The sequence below is a fragment of the Mustelus asterias genome, chromosome 17, assembly GCF_964213995.1.
Source record: "Mustelus asterias chromosome 17, sMusAst1.hap1.1, whole genome shotgun sequence".
In the NCBI taxonomy this organism is placed as follows: Eukaryota; Metazoa; Chordata; class Chondrichthyes; order Carcharhiniformes; family Triakidae; genus Mustelus; species Mustelus asterias.
This window is the reverse complement of record NC_135817.1, coordinates 20,766,648-20,788,244: the sequence shown is the minus strand read 5'-3', so window position 1 is coordinate 20,788,244 and position 21,597 is coordinate 20,766,648. Positions and strand designations below refer to the sequence as shown.

General features: G+C 44.1%; 1 protein-coding gene across 2 annotated transcripts in view; it reads left to right on the top strand.

The window, feature by feature from the left end:
• sh3kbp1 (SH3-domain kinase binding protein 1) overlaps window positions 1–21,597 on the top strand; it is a 334,888-nt gene that overhangs the window by 225,567 nt on the left and 87,724 nt on the right. For both annotated transcript variants that reach the window (XM_078232356.1, XM_078232358.1), the window contains 3 exons: window positions 697–791; window positions 10,139–10,240; window positions 19,608–19,659. In XM_078232356.1, coding sequence (XP_078088482.1) covers window positions 697–791; window positions 10,139–10,240; window positions 19,608–19,659 — 249 coding nt within the window. The remainder of the gene's footprint in view (window positions 1–696; window positions 792–10,138; window positions 10,241–19,607; window positions 19,660–21,597) is intronic.

Sequence of the window (21,597 nt, the reverse complement as noted above, 5' to 3'; positions counted from 1 at the left end):
TTTTTGAAAGTTTGCATTGATGTGTTTTAAGTCTTCTGCTTCAACATTTGCTGTGTAGTACAAGTTAGACTCCTTAAAAGTAGGTACTTAAGGCAGTTTGCTGTCATATACATTTTCATTAATTGTAACTGTATTATGAAATTATAACATGCGCAGGTAAAAAATACTGCTTGCTTTCAAGATGAAGTTAAATTATATCTAATTGTTAATGCTAATTAGATATCTTCACATACCAAGTCCCAATTTATTTCACCCCTAGTGTCACCATTGTTGTAAGATTAGGTAGACAAGTCACTTTTCTGTCTCGGCTAAAAAGGCTGTATTAATACTGAAAATATTGAATTCCATGAATACATTGCAGTTGGTTGTAAAATTCAGAGTTCCAGTAATATTTCCTGGGTAGCTGTTCAGCTTATCGCCCTCACGGTGTTTAAAATTTTTCGACTTAACCAAAAATGTACATGAATTCACTTCAGTAAGTTATTGCGATGAATTGTTTATGGTGACATGAAACGTCCCAACAAACTATTTCATTTGGTGCTGAGTTACCATTTTGACTTCCTCAGTCTTAACTGAGGGAGGGACTTGGCCATTGTCACCAGTAATACAGCTGCAATTGGAGTGAAATATTAAAATCTGAAAATATATCAATTGAATCTATTTACTTTAGCTAACTAATGGTGCTAATTGTTTAAGGTAAGGAATATTGCAAAGTGCTGTTCCCATATGAAGCACAGAATGAAGATGAGCTGACAATCAGAGAAGGAGAGATCGTAATTATTATAAATAAGGTAAGATTATTATTTTGCATAAATATGATATGAATGTTAGTTTACAAAATTATCCTTTCCAGTTATACTCTCTTTAAGGAGAGATGCACAATTTTCTCATCTTCAAAGCATGCTATTGAATAAAATTGATAAACTGTGATTTTACTGAAAATGAACCACTGCGCATCCTGAACATTTAGTCTAATTTTAATGAGCTAAAGAAAAACTAGGATTACCTAGTTTAATACAATCTTGTTAATCTAATAACTTCTCATTTAGTCAATAGCTAGATAGTCGTTCTGGTTTTCATGCTAGTTTGATTTGGGAACAAAGGCGTTTAAAATTAATGCATTTAAAGTATTTTTAAAATTCTATCATGGGCTGTGGGGTGTTGCTGGCTAGGCCAGAGTTTATGTCCATCCCTGATTGCCCTTGAGAAGGTGGTGGTGAGCTGCCGCCTTGATCTACTGTGGTCCATCTGCTGTAGGTACACATACAGTGATGTTAGGAAGGGAGTTCTAGCTTGGAGGGGAATTTACATGTTCACATCAACTTGCTGCCCTTGTCCTTCTTGGTGGTAGAGGTTACAGGTTTGGAAGGTGCTGTCAGGATGGGGTGCTAGTCAGGTAGACTGGTTTGTTCTGGATGGTGTCAAGCTGCGTGTGTTGAAGCTGCAGTCATTCAGGCAAGTACTCCATCACACTCCTGATTTGTGCCTTGTAGATGGTGGTCAGACTTTGGAAAGTCAGTTACTTGCCACAGAATTCCCAGTCACTGACTTTTCTTCTAGTCATAGTATTTATATCACTGGTTTCGTTTAGTTCCTGGTCAATGGTAACCACCACGATGTTGATTTGAGAAGGAGGGGGCCATATTCAGTGATGGTAATGTCATTGAATATCATAGGGTAATGGTTGGGATTCAGTCATGTTGAAAATGGTCATTGCATGTTATTTAACTGGCAAATAACAATCATAGTAAGAAGTCTCACAACACCAGGTAAAAGTCCAACAGGCTTGGACAAAAGCCACTAGCTTTCGGAGCGCTGCCCCTTCGTCAGGTGAGTGGGAGTTCTATTCACAAACAGGGCATATAAAGACACAAACTCAATTTACAAAATAATGGTTGGAATGCGACTCTTTACAGGTAATCAAGTCTCAAAGGTACAGACAATGTGAGTGGAGAGAGGGTTAAGCACAGGTTAAAGAGATGTGTATTGTCCCCAGACAGGACAGTTAGTGAGATTTTGCAAGCCCAGGCAAGTCGTGGGGATTACAGATAGTGTGACATGAACCCAAGATCCCGGTTGAGGCCGTCCTCGTGTGCGGAACTTGGCTATCAGTCTCTGCTCAGCGACTCTGCCTTGTTGTATGTCATGAAGGCCGCCTTGGAGAATGCTTACCCGAAGATCAGAAGCCGAATGCCCGTGACCGCTGAAGTGTTCCCCAACAGGAAAAGAACACTCTTGCCTGGTGATTGTCGAGCGGTGTTCATTCATCCATTGTCGTAGCATCTGCATGGTCTCCCCAATGTACCATGCCTCAGGGCATCCTTTCCTGCAGCGTATCAGGTAGACAACGTTGGCCGAGTTGCAAGAGTATGTACCGTGTACCTGGTGGATGGTGTTCTCACGTGAGATGATGGCACAACCTCGAACAGACCATTGTCCGCAGCAAACTACCCAGCCTTCAGGAGAACAGTGACCACGACACCACACAACCCTGCCACAGCAACCTCTGCAAGACCTACCGGATCATCGACACGGATGCCATCATCTCACTAGGAAGGAAGTTCCAGGATTTTGACACTGAAGGAAGATCGATATAGTTCCAAGTCAGGATGCTGTGTGGCTTGGGTGAGAACTTGCAGGTGGTGGTGTTCCCATGCAGATTATAGAGGTTATGAGTTTAGAAGATGCTGGAATGTTTTGAGGAGGTACAGAAAGGGTCAATGAGGGTAGTGCTGTTGATGTGGTGTACATGGACTTTCAGAAGGCATTTGATACAGTGCCACACAACAGACTTGAGAGCAGTTATAGCTTGCGGAATAAAAGGGACAGCAGCAATGTGGAAACAAAATTGGCTGAATAATAAGAAGTGCAGAGACGATGGATATTTTTTGGACTGGAGGAAGGTTTGCAGTGGTGTTCCCCATGGTTCAGTGTTGGGGACATTTGCTTTTCCTGATATATTAATGATCTAGATCTTAGTGCGCAGGGCACAATTTCAGAATTTGAGGATGGCATAAAACTTGGAAGTATTTGAACTTGTGAAGAGGACAGTGTAGAACTTCATAAGGACATAGACAAGTTGTTGCAATGGACAGATAGGCGGCAGATGAAATTCAATGCGGAGAAGCATGAGGTGATGCATTTTGTTAGGAAGAACATGGGGACACAATATAAAATAAGGGGTAACATTTTTAAAGGGATGCAAGAGCAGAGGGACCTGGGTGCATGTTTGCATAGATCATTGAAAGTGGCAAGGCAGGTTCAGAGAGCAGTTAATAAAGCTTGCAATATTCTGAGTTTTATTAATAAGAGAATAGAGTATAAGAGCAAGGAGGTTATGCTAAACTTGTACAAGACACTAGTTAAACCGCAGCTGGAATATTGCATACAGTTTGGTCACCACACTATAGGAAGGATGTGAATGCATCGAAGTGACTGCCACGTTTTCTACAGCGGCTTGATGCCTCACTTGGTCAATCGTGTCTTGATATCAAAGACAGTCACTCTCACCTGCCCTCTTGAATTCAGCTCTTATGTCTATGTTTGGACCAAGGCTGTAGTGAGATCAGTGACCCTGGCAGAATCCAAACTGAGGATCGTTGAGCAGGTTATTGTTGAGTACATTCTGCTTGAGAAGATTGTCGACAACCCCTTCTATCACTCTGCTGATAAATGAGAGTAGACTGATGGGGGTAGTAATCGATCAAGTTGGATTTGTCCTGTTTTTTGTGGACATGACTCACCTGGGCAATTTTCTACATTGCCAGGTAGATGCTAGCGAAGAGATTGGCTAGGGGCATGCCGAGTTCTGGAGCACAAGTCTTCAGTTCGATTACCAGAATGTCGTCAGGGCCCATGACCTTTGCGTTATACAGTGTCTTTAGCTGTTTCTTGATATCACATCAAGTGAATCAAATTGGATAAATAAAGACTGGCATCTCTGATGCTGGGCATCTCGGGAGGAGGCCAAAATTGACCATCCACTCGCCACTTCTGGCTAAAGATGGTCATAAATGCTTTAGCCTTGCCTTTTGCACTGATGTCATTTTTTGATCTTGATTTCTCTTGTGTTGTTCCTCGGAATATACCTGTCTGAGATCAGAGCAGCAGCATAACAAAATCTTGTAGAACCAAATCCTGGCTAAACGCATAAATAACTACTATTAGCTTTGCCTAGGGTTGTCAAGCAATTTTTGTTTTTTCTGAAAGAATGAATTACAGCATGAAAAATTTAAACTCAGCTTTAATTGTATCTGTGTGGATGAATACAATGACCATTGATGCACAGAAGGTGAATTTTGCACATGAGCAGAAGTTTGCAGCGAAGAAGTGAGGTGTACTGAAGGCTGCAGATGGCTCCGAATGTGATGGGTCTGGGAGTTCAATGAATGACTGTGTCATGCCGCGAGTGATTGTAATTAAAACTGCAATTAATTTAAAATCCATATCTGGGTCACTGCCATGTTATTTCACAATTAACACAAAATATGAATCTCCAAAAAACATTGTTTAATCGCAAAAGTTAAATGCAAATAATTAATAGCCCTAATTTCCCCTTGGTAATTATTGCACAGGGTGCTGTTGAGTGAAGTTGAATGTCTCTGGCATGGGAAGACTGATTTAATGTATTTAATCTCTTTCCTCAGGCGTAGCAGTCCTATTGTAGAGTTGCCAATTTTGATTGGAGACATTTCTGGAAATTTGATCACATGATCTTCTGACACTCTGGATGGAATTCTCCCAAGCCCCTGCTAACAAGTTTGATTGTGGCTGTGGGGAAAGAATAAGGCACAAGGCTGAGAAATCAGTTTAATTCCAGCGTGAATTTACAGCAGGATCTTCCGCTGCTGCCTGCCATGATGGGTAGGAAACCTGCCAGAGGCCGGCATGAACTCATTTGCATCCTGTTAATAGGTTGCAGATGAACACCCAACCTCCCTACGCTGCATTCTGCTGGCGTGAAACACCTTTGGAACAACACGGCATGCCGATGTCGGGACTCACCTGAGCAACACCTGGATCTGCTGGTAGAGTTCAGATGGAGGCAACCCTGGAACACCACAACAGTGGGTCGGAGCACATCTGCAGCTGGATTGGTGTCCTAGAAGGAGCCTGTCTTTCAGCCTCAGAATGCTCCTGTAACTCTACCTTCATTCTCCAGAGGTTCATATTCTTTCTTTAATAGTGGGTCAGTGATGTTGGGCCCCATCTCAACATGGCACCCGGACACAACAGTGGACTACGCATCAGCCAGACCTGCCCTACTACTGAATACGGCGTAAAACACTTGGGTACATAATTGATGAAGTTGGGGCCAGAAGATTCAACTATGTTCCCACCAGCCTCCACAGCGGAAAACACTCCATGTTCCTGCCCTGTCACGACATTTTGTCTCAAAATGGGAGACTATTCTTTTGCAGGTTAAGAGGCTGGAGAAGTGGGAAATCTGAAGGTCAGGATGCGAACAGAACTGAAGGAACTTTAAATTCCATCATTAGCTAATGGTTATCAATGTAAGATGTAAGACAGATGAACTTAGGGCCTTAATGCTCATGAGGAATTTGGATGTGGTTGCTGTGACAGAGACTTGGTTGAAAGAGGGACAGGACTGGCAGCTGAATATTCCGGGGTACAAGTGTTTTAGGCGAGACAGAGGAGGGGCCAAAAGAGGTGGGGGAGTAGCAGTATTAGTTGGAGAGCATATTACAGTGGTGCAGAGGGAGGACAATTCAGAGGGGTCGTGTATCGAGTCACTCTGGGTGGAGCTTAGAAACAGGAAGGGCGCAGTCACTATGTTGGGGGTATACTACAGGCTCCCCAACAGCCCAAGGGAAGTGGAAGAACGGATATGTCAGGAGATACTGGATAGGTGCAGGAAAAATAGGGTTGTTGTCGTGGGAGACTTCAATTTCCCTGGTATAGACTGGAAATCGCTGAGAGCTGGGACTCTGAATGGGGAGGAATTTGTAAAATGCGTACAGGAGGGTTCTTTGGAACAATACGTAGATAGCCCGACTAGAGAGGGGGCTATACTGGACCTAGTATCCGGTCAGGTCTTCAAAGTTTTGGTTGGGGAACATGTAGCAAATAGTGACCACAATTCTGTTAGCTTTAGGATAGTGATGGAAAAGGATGAGTGGTGTCCCAAGGGTAAAGTGTTGGATTGGGGGAAGGCTAACTTTAGTGGGATTAGGCAGAAATTGGCAGCTCTTGATTGGGAGAGGCTGTTTGAGGGTAAATCCACATCTGGCATGTGGGAGTCTTTTAAGGAACAGTTGTTAGGGCTACAGGACAGGCATGTGCCTGTAAAAAAGGATAGGAAGAGTAGGATTCGAGAACCGTGGATAACCAGGGAAATTGAGGGACTGGTCAAAAAGAAAAGAGAGGCGTATGTTAGGTCCAGGCAGCTAAAAACGGAGGGAGCTCTGGAGGAGTACAAAGAAAGTAGGAAAGAACTCAAACGGGGAATTAGAAGGGCAAAAAGGAGTCACGAAATGTCCTTGGCAGACAGGATTAAGGAGAATCCCAAGGCATTTTATTCATACGTTAGGAACAGAAGGGTTGTTAGGGAAAAAAATCGGACCTCTCAGGGACAAAAGTGGGGAATTATGCTTGGAGCCCAAAGAAGTAGGGGAGATCCTAAATGAATACTTTGCGTCGGTATTCACAAAGGAGAGGGATGTGTTGACTGGGAGTGTCTCGGAGGGGAGTGTTGAACCGTTGGAGAAAATCTCCATTACAAGGGAGGAAGTGTTAGGTTTGTTAGAGAATATAAAGACTGACAAATCCCCAGGGCCTGATGGAATCTATCCAAGGCTGCTCAGGGAGACGAGAGATGAAATCGCTGGGCCTCTGATGCAAATCTTTGTCTCGTCACTGGACGCAGGTGAGGTCCCAGAGGATTGGAGGATAGCTAATGTGGTCCCGTTATTTAAGAAGGGTAGGAAGGATAACTTGGTAATTATAGGCCGGTGAGCTTGACGTCCGTGGTGGGGAAGTTGTTGAAGATTCTTAGAGATAGGGTGTATGCGCATTTAGAAAGGAATAAACTCATTAACGATAGTCAGCATGGTTTTGTGAGAGGGAGGTCATGCCTCACTAACCTGGTGGAGTTTTTTGAAGTGACCAGAATGGTTGACGAGGAAAGGGCCGTGGATGTCGTCTATATGGACTTTAGTAAAGCGTTTGACAAAGTCCCTGATGGTAGGCTGGTGAAAAAGCTTGGATCTCATGGGATAAAGGGAGAGGTGGCTAGATGGGTGGAGAACTGGCTTGGTCACAGAAGACAGAGGGTGGTAGTGGAAGGGTCTTTTTCCGGCTGGAGGCCTGTGACTAGTGGTGTTCCGCAGGGCTCTGTATTGGGACCTCTGCTGTTTGTGATTTATATAAACGATCTGGAAGAAGGTGTAACTGGGGTAATCAGTAAGTTTGCGGACGACACAAAATTGGCAGGACTTGCAGATAGTGAGGAGCATTGTCAGAAGCTACAGAAGGATATAGATAGGCTGGAAATTTGGGCAAAGAAATGGCAGATGGAGTTCAATCCTGATAAACGCGAAGTGATGCATTTTGGTAGAAATAATGTAGGGAGGAGCTATATGATAAATGGCAGAACCATAAAGGGTGTAGATACGCAGAGGGACCTGGGTGTGCAAGTCCACAGATCCTTGAAGGTGACGTCACAGGTGGAGAAGGTGGTGAAGAAGGCATATGGCATGCTTGCCTTTATAGGACGGGGCATAGAGTATAAAGGTTGGGGTCTGATGTTGCAAATGTATAGAATGTTGGTTCGGCCGCATCTGGAATACTGCGTCCAGTTCTGGTCGCCACACTACCAGAAGGACGTGGAGGCTTTGGAGAGAGTACAGAGGAGGTTTACCAGGATGTTGCCTGGTATGGAGGGGCTTAGTTTGAGGAGAGATTGGGTAAACTGGGGTTGTTCTCCCTGGAAAGACGGAGGATGAGGGGATACTTAATAGAGGTGTATAAAATTATGAAAGGCATAGGTAGGGTGAACGGTGGGAAGCTTTTCCCCAGGTCGGTGGTGACGTTCACGAGGGGTCATAGGTTCAAGGTGAAGGGAGGGAGGTTTAACACAGATATCAGAAGGACATATTTTACACAGAGGGTGGTGGGGGCCTGGAATGCGCTGCCAGGCAAGGTGGTGGAGGCGGACACACTGGGAACGTGTAAGACTTATCTAGATAGCCATATGAACGGAGTGGGAATGGAGGGATACAAAAGAATGGTCTAGTTTGGACCAGGGAGCGGCATGGGCTTGGAGGGCCGAAGTGCCTGTTCCTGTGCTGTATTGTTCTTTGTTCTTTGTAATGAGTGACCAAGAATAATAGTGACAGCACCCCTATTCCCTTTGTATCCAACAGAAATACAATAACTCACTGATGGCCTCTATGTAACTTGTATTAAAGATGCAATGTCATGAAATCCTACTTATCTGCACAATGTTACTTTACTATCAAGTTTCCCATCAATGCCACTTGTAACAGACCTGATCTCTCTCCCTATCTCCTTGGACTTTGTTTCTGGTTACATGTGAAAGTGGCACTTCTGAACTGGGAATCTCCGTCTGAGCCAATCCGTACTTGGACTTCAGGTGTCAAAGCTTGACCTGAACCAAACCAAGAGATCAGACATAAGGCAATGAGCTCAGTATATGGGGCAATTCTCACAGGGCACAGCATCCAAAATCAGCTTAGCATTAGGCCCTTGAGCTCAGACTTTATCAGGGAATGTTTTCATGGAGTTACAGAAATTACAGCTAAGGAGGAAATCATTTATCCCCGAATGCTAGCACCTTCTCCTATATCTCAATCCTGTAAACCCTCCCACTCCCCCAACAAATATTATAACCCTGACCCAAATATGTATGTGTTCCATGCCTTTTGAAATTAACTTTTTTTTCTACCTCAGTGGCCACACGTGGTGAAGTAGATCATGGTCTGATAACCTTCAGTTGGGGAAGGCTCCTTTACATTTGCCCAGTTAGAATCGTTTGTTTTCTTTGTTTCTACATCAATGGGGACGAAGTAGAAAGGGTCGAGAGCTTCAAGTTTTTAGATGTCCAGATCACCAACAACCTGTCCTGGTCCCCCCATGCTAACACAATAGATAAGAAAGCCCACCAACACCTCTACTCTCTCAGAAGACTAATGAAATTTGGCATGTCAGCTACGACTCTCACCAACTTTTACAGATGCACCATAGAAAGCATTCTTTCTGGTTGTATCACAGCTTGGTATGGCTCCTGCTCTGCTCACGACCGCAAGGAACTACAAAAGGTCGTGAATGTAGCCCAGTCCATCACGCAAACCAGCCTTCCATCCATTGACTCTGTCTACACTTCCTGCTGCCTCAGCAAAGCAGCCAGCATAATTAAGGACCCCACGCACCCCAGACATTCTCTCTTCCATCTTCTTCCATCGGGAAAAAGATACAAAAGTCTGAGGTCACGTATCAACCGACTCAAGAACAGCTTCTTCCCTGCTGCTGTCAGACTTTTGAATGGACTTACCTTGCATTAAGTTGATCTTTCTCTACACCCTAGCTATGACTGTAACACTATATTCTGCACTCTCTCGTTTCCTTCTCTATGCTTTGTCTGTATAGTGCACAAGAAACAGTACTTTTCACTGTATGCTAATGTGACAATAATAAATCAAATCAAAATATTCTCTGACCATTGGAAATAATTTTTCACTATTTACCCAACGCAAGATCTTCAGTTTTCACTAATCCCTTTAACCAGCTACTTTTCTTCCAGTGCCATTCACGTGCCACTTCCTTGGTTCTATGCTGGCTACTCCAACCACTGACATCACAGGGCAAGTGAGGTCCAAGTGACGGGAAATTTAAATTGGGTGGGATTCGCAGGCTGTTCATGCAGCAGGATTCTCCTAACCTGCTGCATTGAACGGCAATTTGACTGTCCTCTCTACCAGCTGTGGTGGGACGGGAACAGCAGGAGAACTCTGGCAAGGTTGATCCCTCGGGCTCTGGCGGTTTGGTGGGGTGTGGTATCTGATTTCAGTGCAACTCCATTCATCCTGGGAGGTTTAGAAATGCTACGTTGTAATTATGGATGCAGGAGAATCTTTAGCTGTTTATTTCTTCTCTACAGGAATGCGCAGATGCAGGATGGTGGGAAGGTGAAATCAATGGTAAACGGGGAGTTTTTCCAGATAACTTTGTTAAACTTCTGCCACCTGACTTCGAAAAAGAGGTAAGTGCCTTTCTTCCACCTTGTAACTTGTTCTTGTACAGCACCAGCAACTGTTCTTCTGCTTTTTAAAGGAGTCAGATAGTTTTATGAAAATGTGCAACTTAATTAATACTCAAAGGACCACACCATGTTGAATTAATTACTGCCATGTGCAGCGCCATCTGTTCTCTTCTGTTTGCTGAGACTATACATGGAAAATGTTATTTTCTTGGCAAGAAATTGATCCTTAAAAATATAAGCAGCTCTTGAAGCAAGAGGTTCAAAGGAGGGACAGAAATACCATTATAATGTCCCAAACCAATTTACTATACTTCATGTGACTGTATTTTTCCCGACACATTAAGAAAAACGAAATATTGGATTATTTTTAATGTTCTACAGTATCTTTTCAATCATACTATAGAGTAAGCATGGACTTAAATTTATATTATTACTGAGGTTGTTCAGTGTTGTTAGGGTCCATGACCACGGGAATTTCAAAGACACTAAAGGTAATGACCTTAAAGAGATTTGGCTAAGACTGAGAATACTTGTTGCTGCCTCGGTGATTAAGGAGTTGGGTGCTAAAAGAATATAAGAATAAGGGCTCAAAGTCAGCTTTCTATATAGCATCCTACTTTCTCCAAATCAAAGGAGTAGCAATGGGTACCTGCATGGGTCCGAGCTATGCTTGTCTTTTTCTGGGGTATGTGGAACATTCCTTGTTTCAGGCCTACCCAGGTCCCCTCCCACAACCTCTTTTACCGGTACATCTATGACTATTTTGGTGTCGCTTCATGCTCTCATCCATACCTCTAAAAATTCATCAACTTTGCTTCCAGCTTCCACCCCTCCATGTCTTCATCTGGTCCATCTCAGACTCTTCCCTCCCCTTCCTTGACCTTTCTGTCTCCATTTCTGGCAATAGACTATCTACCAATATCCATTACAAGCCCACTGACTCCCACAGCTATCTGGACTGCAGCTCTTCACACCCCACATCCTGTAAAGGCACCATCCCTTTCTCTCAGCTCCTTTGCCTCCGTCGCATTTGTTCCGATGATCCCACTTTCCAAAGTGATGCTTCTAATATGTGATCCTTTTTCCTCGCCCACAGTTGTCGACAGGGCCCTCAACAGCGTGCAGTCCGTCTCCCGCGCCACGACCCTCACCCTCCCTCCCTCCCAGAACAAAGAAAGAGTCCCCCTTGTTCTCACATTTCACCCCACCAGCCTCCGCATTCAAAGCATAATCCTCCACCAATTTAACCTGCATATTGATTGGTTGACTCAAGTCGGACGCGGTGGACTTGAGGAAGAGTTCTTAGAATGCTGTCGGGATAGTTTCCTCGAGCAGTATGTTTCAGAACCTATGAGGGAGCAAGCTATCTTAGATCTGGTCCTGTGTAATGAGACAGTTAAAATTAATGATCTTCTTGTGAGGGATCCTCTTGAAATGAGTGATCACAATATAGTTGAATTTCTAATACAAATGGAGGGTGAGAAAGTAGGGTCCCAAACCAGTGTCCTCTGCTTGAACAGAGGGGAGTACAATAGGATGAGGGCAGAATTGACTAATGTAGACTGAGAGCACAGACTAGTTGGTAGGACAGCTGAGCAACAGTGGCGGATTTTTAAGGAGGTTTTTCTCAGTACTCAGCAAAAATATATTCCTGTGATAAAGAAGGAATGTAAGAAAAGGGATAACCAGCCGTGGATAACTAAGGAAATGAAGGAGAGTATTAAATTAAAAACCGATGCGTACAGAGTGGCCAAAACTAGTGGGGAATTAGAAGATTGGGAAAGCTTTAAAAAACAACAAAGAACTACTAAGAAAGCGATAAAGAAAGGAAAGATAGATTATGAAACTAAACTAGCACAAAATATAAAAACTGATGGCAAAAGTTTTTACAAATATATAAAAAGGAAAAGAGTAGCTAAAGTAAATGTTGGACCCTTAGAAGACGAGAAGGGGGATTTATGGGAAACGAGGAAATGGCCGAGGCCTTAAACAAGTTTTTTGTGTCGGTCTTCACGGTAGAGGGCACAAATAGCTTACCGAAAATTGACGGTCGTGGGACTGTAGGGGGTGAAGTCCTTAAAACGATTACTATTACTAAAGAGGTAGTGCTTGGTAGGCTAATGGGACTAAAGGTAGACAAGTCCCCGGGCCCAGATGGAATGCATCCCAGGGTACTGAAAGAAATGGCAGAAGTAATAGCAGATGCGTTGGTTGTAATTTATCAAAATTCGCTGGACTCTGGGGAAGTGCCGGCTGATTGGAAAACAGCTAATGCGACGCCACTGTTTAAAAAAGGAGGTAGACAAAAGGCGGGTAACTGCAGGCCAGTTAGCTTAACGTCCATAGTTGGGAAATTGCTGGAATCCATCATTAAAGAAGAAATAGCAGGACACCTGGAAAAAAAATGGTTCAATCAAGCAGACGCAGCATGGATTCATGAAGGGAAAGTCGTGTTTGACGAATTTACTGGATTTTTATGAAGATGTAACGGGTGCGGTTGACAGAGGGGAACCGGTGGATGTGGTGTTTTTGGATTTCCAGAAGACGTTCGATAAGGTGCCTCACAAAAGTTGCTGCAGAAGATTAAGGTACATGGAGTTGGGGGTAAAGTGTTAGCGTGGATTGAGGATTGGCTATCTAACAGGAAGCAGAGAGTTGGAATAAATGGGTGCTTTTCTGGTTGGCAGTTGGTGACTTGTGGCGTGCCACAGGGATCGGTGCTGGGGCCTCAACTGTTTACCATATACATAGACGACCTGGAGGAGAGGACCGAGTGTAGGGTAACAGAGTTTGCGGATGACACAAAGATGAATGGGAAAGCGAATTGCGTGGAGGATGCGGAAAGTCTGCAGAGAGAGTTGGATAGGCTAAGTGAGTGGGCGAGGATCTGGCAGATGGAGTATAACGTTGACAAGTGTGAGGTTATCCACTTTGGAAGGAATAATAGTAAAATGGACTGTTATTTAAATGGTGAAAAATTACAACATGCTACTGTGCAGAGGGACCTGGGGGTCCTTGTACATGAATCGTAAAAACTCAGTTTGTAGGTGCAGCAGGTGATCAAGAAGGCAAATGGAATGTTGGCCTTTATCGCGAAGGGGATGGAGTATAAAAGCAGGGAGGTCTTGCTGCAATTGTACAAGTTACTGGTGAGGCCGCAACTAGAGTACTGTGTGCAATTTTGGTCCCCTTATTTGCGGAAGGATATATTGGCCTTGGAGGGAGTACAGAGAAGGTTCACCAGGTTGATACCGGAGATGAGGGGGTTAGCTTATGAGGAGAGATAGAGTAGATTGGGCCTGTACTCGTTGGAGTTTAGAAGGCTGAGGGGGGATCTTATAGAGACCTATAAGATAATGAAGGGGCTAGACAGGGTAGAGGCAGAGAGATTCTTTCCACTTAGAAAGGAAACAAGAACTAGAGGACACAGCCTCAAAATAAGGGGGAGACAGTTTAGGACAGAGTTGAGGAGGAACTTCTTCTCTCAGAGGTTAGTGAATCTCTGGAATTCTCTGCCCATCGAAGCAGTGGAGGCTACCTCGTTAAATATGTTTAAGTCACAGGTAGATAGATTTCTAATCAAGAAGGGAATTAAGGGTTATGGGGAGGGGGCGGGTAAGTGGAACAAAACCACTATCAGATCAGCCATGATCTTAGAACATAGAACAGTACAGCACAGAACAGGCCCTTCGGCCCACGATGTTGTGCCGAGCTTTATCTGAAACCAAGATCAAGCTATCCCACTCCCTATCATCCTGGTGTGCTCCATGTGCCTATCCAATAACCGCTTAAATGTTCCTAAAGTGTCTGACTCCACTATCACTGCAGGCAGTCCATTCCACACCCCAACCACTCTCTGCATAAAGAACCTACCTCTGATATCCTTCCTGTATCTCCCACCACGAACCCTATAGTTATGCCCCCTTGTAATAGCTCCATCCACCCGAGGAAATAGTCTTTGAACGTTCACTCTATCTATCCCCTTCATCATTTTATAAACCTCTATTAAGTCTCCCCCCAGCCTCCTCCGCTCCAGAGAGAACAGCCCTAGCTCCCTCAACCTTTCCTCATAAGACCTACCCTCCAAACCAGGCAGCATCCTGGTAAATCTCCTCTGCACTCTTTCCAGCGCTTCCACATCCTTCTTATAGTGAGGTGACCAGAACTGCACACAATATTCCAAATGTGGTCTCACCAAGGTCCTGTACAGTTGCAGCATAACCCCACGGCTCTTAAACTCAAACCCCCTGTTAATAAAAGCTAACACACTATAGGCCTTCTTCACAGCTCTATCCATTTGAGTGGCAACCTTCAGAGATCTGTGGATATGAACCCCAAGATCTCTCTGTTCCTCCATAGTCTTCAGAACCCTACCTTTGACCCTGTAATCCACATTTAAATTAGTCCTACCAAAATGAATCACCTCACATTTATCAGGGTTAAACTCCATTTGCCATTTTTCAGCCCAGCTTTGCATCCTATCTATGTCTCTTTGCAGCCTACAACATCCCTCCACCTCATCCACTACTCCACCAATCTTGGTGTCATCAGCAAATTTACTGATCCACCCTTCAGCCCCCTCCTCTAAGTCATTAATAAAAATCACAAAGAGCAGAGGACCAAGCACTGATCCCTGCGGCACTCCGCTAGCAACCTGCCTCCAATCCGAAAATTTTCCATCGACCACCACTCTCTGTCTTCGATCAGACAGCCAGTTACCTATCCAATCGGCCAACTTTCCCTCTATCCCACACCTCCTCAGTTTCATCATAAGCCGACCATGGGGGACCTTATCAAATGCCTTACTAAAATCCATGTATATGACATCAACTGCCCTACCTTCATCAACACACTTAGTTACCTCCTCAAAAAATTCAATCAAGTTTGTGAGGCACGACTTGCCCTTCACGAATCCGTGCTGACTATCCCGGATTAATCCGCATCTTTCTAAATGGTCGTAAATCCTATCTCTCTAAGGACCTTTTCCATCAATTTACCAACCACCGAAGTAAGACTAACCGGTCTATAATTACCAGGGTCATTTCTATTCCCTTTCTTAAATAGAGGAACAACATTCGCCATTCTCCACTCTTCTGGCACCATCCCCGTGGACAGCGAGGACCCAAAGATCAATGCCAAAGGCTCTGCAATCTCATCCCTTGCCTCCCAAAGAATCCTAGGATACATTTCATCAGGCCCAGGGGACTTATCGACCTTCAGTTTATTCAAAACTGCCAGGACATCCTCCCTCCGAACTTCTATTTCCTCCAGCCTATTAGCCTGTAACACCTTCTCTTCCTCAAAAACATGGCCCCTCTCCTTGGTGAACACTGAAGAAAAGTATTCATTCATCACCTCGCCTATCTCTACTGACTCCATACACAAGTTCCCACTACTGTCCTTGACCGGCCCTAACCTCACCCTGGTCATTCTTTTATTCCTCACATAAGAGTAAAAAGCCTTGGGGTTTTCCTTGATCCGACCCGCCAAGGACTTCTCGTGTCCCCTCCTAGCTCTCCTCAGCCCCTTTTTCAGCTCATTCCTTGCTAACTTGTAAGCCTCAATCAAGCCATCTGAACCTTGTTTCCTCATCCCTACATAAGCTTCCCTCTTCCTTTTCACAAGACATTCCACCTCTTTCGTGAACCATGGTTCCCTCACTCGGACATTTCCTCCCTGCCTGACAGGGACATACCTATCAAGGACACCCAGTATTTGTTCCTTGAATAAGTTCCACTTTTCATTAGTTCCTTATTGAATGGTGGGGCAGGCTCAAGGGGCTAGATGGCCTACTCCTGCTCCTACTTCTTATGTTCTTATTTTCGGCAACTCCAGTGTGATGCCACCACCAAACACATCTTCTCTTCATTCCCTCTGTCAACATTCCACAGAGACCGTTCCCTCTGCATATCCTAGTCCACTCCTCCATTATACCCATCACCTCTCCTGTCACTCATGGCAGTTTCCCATGCAGTCGCAGAAGGTATAACACCTGTCCCTTTACCTCTTCTGTGCTTATCATCCAAGTTCGAAAATATTCATTCCAGGTTGCGCAGCGTTTCATTTGCACCTCTTTCAATTTGGTCTATTGCATTCGCTGCTCCCAATGTGGTCTCCTCTATATCAGAGAGACCAAGCGTAGACTGGGTGATCGCTTTGCTGAGCACCTTCGGTCTGTGTGCAATCAGGACCCTGACCTTCTGGTTGCTCGCCATTTTAACACATGATCCTGCTCCCATGCCCACATGTCTACCCTTGGCCTGCTGCAATGTTCCAGTGAACCTCAACGCAAACTGGAGGATCAGCATCTCATTTTCCGGCTAGGCGCTTTACAGTCTTCCGGTCTCAACATCAAATTCAACAACTTCAGATGATTTGCTCTATCCCACGTCGACCCCTTTGTTGACTCATCTTTCATTCCCTTACCCTGCAGTATAAATATCTCCCACTTTCTATGTCTTTTAGCTTTGACAAAGGGTCATCTGGACTTGAAACATCAGCTATTTTCTCTTCTTACAGATGCTGCCAGACCTGCTGAGATTTTCCAGCATTTTCTCTTTTGGTTTCAGATTCCAGCATCCACAGTAATTTGCTTTTATTTCTATATAGCAAATGATTTTAAAAATCCAAGGGGAAACATGAAAATGAGGACTGGACATAGAAAGGAAATGCACGTAGTATCTGAATCTATGCACCAAAGAAATTGTATGTTTGACAAAGAAGGATGTAAGAAAGAGCTAATTGGATGGATTATTCTAAATGAACTGTTTTTCATGAGCTCGGGAACTGCTGCGTTGGAGAATGATAATGGGCTGTGAAAAGGGAAATATGGCAGTGTCCGTTCTATACTTATTATCATTAGCCGACACTCAGTGTATAAAGCACTGCATGCAGTTCTGATCACATTGCAGGAAGAATGTAATTGCACTGGAGAAGATACAAAGAAAGTTTACAAGGATGTTGCCAGGATGAAACATTTTGGCTCTGAGGACAGATTGGATAGGCCAGGATTTTATTCCTTTGGAACAGAGAAGGCTGAGCAAAGATCTAAGTGAGGGGCCTGGTTAAAATGGATAGGAAGGAGCTTATTCCCCTTGTCAGAGAGGTCATTAAACATGAACCATAGATTTAAAGTAAATGGTTCTTCTGGAACACTGCCTGAAAGAGTGTTAGAGGAAGAAATGCACATTGCATTTAAATGAAAACTGCACTGCAGTGCAACAAGCACTTCAAGTGTTCAAGTATTCCTTAGTACCTACACGGTGGCACAGTGCCTCACTGCTGCCTCACAGCGCCAGGGACCAGGTTCGATTTCTGGCTTGGGTCACTGTCTCTATGGAGTCTGCACGCTCTCCCCGTGTCTGCGTGGATTTTCCCCGGGTGCTCCGGTTTCCTCCCACAGTCTGAAAGACATGCTGGTTAGGAGCATTGGCCATGCTAAATTCACCCTCAGTGCACCGGAACAGGCACTGGAGTGTGGCGACTAGGGGATTTTCACAGCAACTTCATTGCAGTGTTAATGTAAGCCTACTTGTAACACTAATAAATAAAGTATGGACTGAGAACTGGAAAATGGGTTTGAGCAGGATAGCTCAGACACAGTTAGGGAAATAGCTTCTTCTGGGCTGTAATATTTTTATATTTCTGTGGTTCTTGTAGCTCTGAATGATCCTGAGAGCTGGTGCTGCCTAAGGCACAGAAAGGGAAACCAGTTGCCATGATCTGCAAGGGTTTCTGCTGCTTGGAATGGTGTGAAGGGCTTCCCTCCATCATGGGGTTGGTACCCTCAGGAGCAGCAGAGAGTGGGGGAAAACATTTCTCAAGGCAGGGCTGGTACAACTCATCACCGGTAGTTCTTCCTTCGGGGAAAAAGATACAAAAGTCTGAGGTCACATACCAACCGACTCGAACAGCTTCTTCCCTGCTACTGTCAGACTTTTGAATGGACCTACCTTGCATTAAGTTGATCTTTCTCTACACCCTAGCTCTGACTGTAACACTACTTTCTGCACTCTCTCGTTTCCTTCTCTATGAACGGTATGTTTTGTCTGTATAGCGCGCAAGAAACAATACTTTTCACTGTAAATACATGTGACAATAATAAATCAAATCAAATCTTATCTGGGGCATTCCTTTTCTCCAGCTTGAAGCTTTACATGTTCCCCAAATTTTTGTTCAGCATAAAGTTTATTTCAACTTTGTGTTTCTACATTAAAGTTCCTGGTCCTGGAGGATTGGAAAAGGATATTCCCTGATTAGTACATTAGGCAGCAACGTTTTTGGACTAATCAGGAATCAATTGCTGCCAGAATTCCAAGTCTGGAAAATTTTAACACTGGAGGCTGAATCTTGCGTGGGGGCCATTTAGGGAGAAGGGTTAGTTGAGACCAGGGAGAGGCAATGGAAAAGGATGTGAATGTTTTGTGCAGGTGGCTGCCTAGCATTTGGATGACTTTTTCATGTGGAGCAGTTTGAATTTTTTGTACACAGCTCTCCATATTTTTGATGAGCAAGTTGCTTATTGGTTTTGACACATTACTGGCCCTTCAGTTCCAACACATTGATATCTCCCTCCAAAAGCACAATTGAATTTAAAAGCAAAATCGTGCCACTCACTCATCTCCTTTGAGTAAGTGATCAGTTTAGAAGTATTTTGTTCTGCTTTGTGGGCTGCTTGATGTAGACAATAGAAAATTGAAACTGGATTGAAGCAGTCTCATCTAATCTAAATTGGCAATCAGCTGAGAGTTGGCATTTTTATGTCATCAATCTAAGATAAATTCAGATCTTGCTCCAAAAGCTGAAAAGAAAGAGTCCATTTTCACATGGGTTGTCTAAATGTTGCAGAGACCAAGCATGTTATATCTGGCTAAGACCAGTTCGCCAGTGGACAAATGTGGGATTATCTTGGCTCAGCTATTCATTGAAGGGGCATTCAATGAAATGGAGTTGATTCCTATACCTGTGGAATCCTATCATAAGAAACTAATTTGTATGCAATTTGAGCATAAACGTTAATCCTCAACTACATACTGACCTCCTGTCTTCCTGCATTGTTATTGTTTGTTTGTCTGTTGTGTTCTTAAAATGCACAAAATGAATTCTATGCTTTCAAATTCTGACATTTTTTTCCCCCTCGCTGAAACCATTTTGTACAGAAGGAGCATTGCACTTTTCTGTGCCATCTGTGAAGTTGAGCCTATTTTAAATATTCACACTAGCCTAGACAGGAAGGATGTTGCACCATCAGTGTTAGGACACTATAGTTCTGCTAAATTATTGTCGACTGTTTTTGGACACAGCATGTATTGTAGTTCAGAAATGGATGTGTGCCCATCAATATTTACTTGCTTCTTTTATTCCTTAGCGACCTAAGAAGCCTCCACCTCCTTCAGCTCCAGCTGTCAAACCATTATCAGGTAATATTTATTAGTTATAAATATTCAATTCATTGAAATACAAATAAATGCAAAATACCAATTTTGCACAAGATTCTTGATCAAAAGTACTGCAAAGTTCAGATCTGCAGAAGTTGTTTGAAAGAATAATTCCATTAAATCTGGACAACTTCCTACTAAATTTCACCTGAAGATTGCAGGTATAAACCATACATAAATATTCTTTATTCTTGGTAGATTGAATTGTTTAATGATCGAATAAATATGTTTTGCAAACTATGCGATGATCTTTGCATCGTCGATGGAGACGGGAGAGGTTCCGGAGGATTGGAGGATTGCAGATGTGGTCCCTATATTCAAGAAAGGGAACAGGGACAGCCCGGGAAATTACCGACCGGTGAGTCTAACCTCAGTGGTTGGTAAGTTGATGGAGAGGATCCTGAGAGACAGGATTTATGATCATCTAGAGAAGTTTAGTATGATCAAAAGTAGTCAGCACGGCTTTGTCAAGGGCAGGTCGTGCCTTACGAGCCTGGTTGAGTTCTTTGAAAATGTGACCAAACACATTGACGAAGGAAGAGCGGTGGATGTGGTCTATATGGACTTCAGCAAGGCGTTCGATAAGGTCCCCCATGCAAGACTTCTTGAGAAAGTGAGAGGGCATGGGATCCAAGGGGCTGTTGCCTTGTGGATCCAGAACTGGCTTGCCTGCAGAAGGCAGAGAGTGGCTGTGGAGGGGTCTTTCTCTGCATGGAGGTCAGTGACCAGTGGAGTGCCCCAGGGATCTGTTCTGGGACCCTTGCTGTTTGTCATTTTCATAAATGACCTGGATGAGGAAGTGGAGGGATGGGTTGGTAAGTTTGCTGACGACACCAAGGTAGGTGGTGTTGTGGATAGTTTGGAGGGATGTCAGAAGTTGCAGCGAGACATAGATAGAATGCAAGACTGGGCGGAGAAGTGGCAGATGGACTTCAACCCGGATAAGTGTGTGGTGATCCATTTTGGCAGATCCAATGGGATGAAGCAGCAGTATAAAATGAAGGGTACCATTCTTAGCAGTGTAGAGGATCAGAAGGACCTTGGGGTCCGGGTCCATAGGACTCTTAAATCGGCCTCGCAGGCGGAGGATGCGGTCAAGAAGGCGTACGGCGTACTAGCCTTCATTAATCGAGGGATTGAGTTTAGGAGTCGGGAGATAATGCTGCAGCTTTATAGGACCCTGGTTAGACCCCACTTGGAGTACTGCACGCAGTTCTGGTCACCTCATTACAGGAAAGATGTTGAAGCCATTGAAAGGGTGCAGAGGAGATTTACAAGGATGTTGCCTGGATTGGGGGGGCATGCCTTATGAGGATAGGTTGAGGGAGCTTGGTCTCTTCTCCCTGGAGAGACGAAGGATGAGAGGTGACCTGATAGAGGTTTACAAGATGTTGAGAGGTCTGGATAGGGTAGACTCTCAGAGGCTATTTCCAAGGGCTGAAATGGTTGCTATGAGAGGACACAGGTTTAAGGTGCTGGGGGGTAGGTACAGAGGAGATGTCAGGGGTAAGTTTTTCACTCAGAGGGTGGTGGGTGAGTGGAATCGGCTGACATCGGTGGTGGTGGAGGCAAACTCGTTGGGGTCTTTTAAGAGACTTCTGGATGAGTACATGGGATTTAATGGGATTGAGGGCTATAGATAGGCCTAGAGGTAGGGATATGATCAGCGCAACTTGTGGGCCGAAGGGCCTGTTTGTGCTGTGGCTTTCTATGTTCTATCACATTATTTTCCACTAATTAAAAAATTAGCAAATTGATCCAAGTGTTAGGAATTCACCTGTGTACAGTGGGAATACCTAGTCTCCTGCTGCAGGGAACTCCCGTACACCAACAACTCAATCCGATTTCTGCTTTTATCTTTGTTATATTTGTAGTACTTGTTACAGGATAAAAGAATAGAAAACGATGGCACATGGGTTT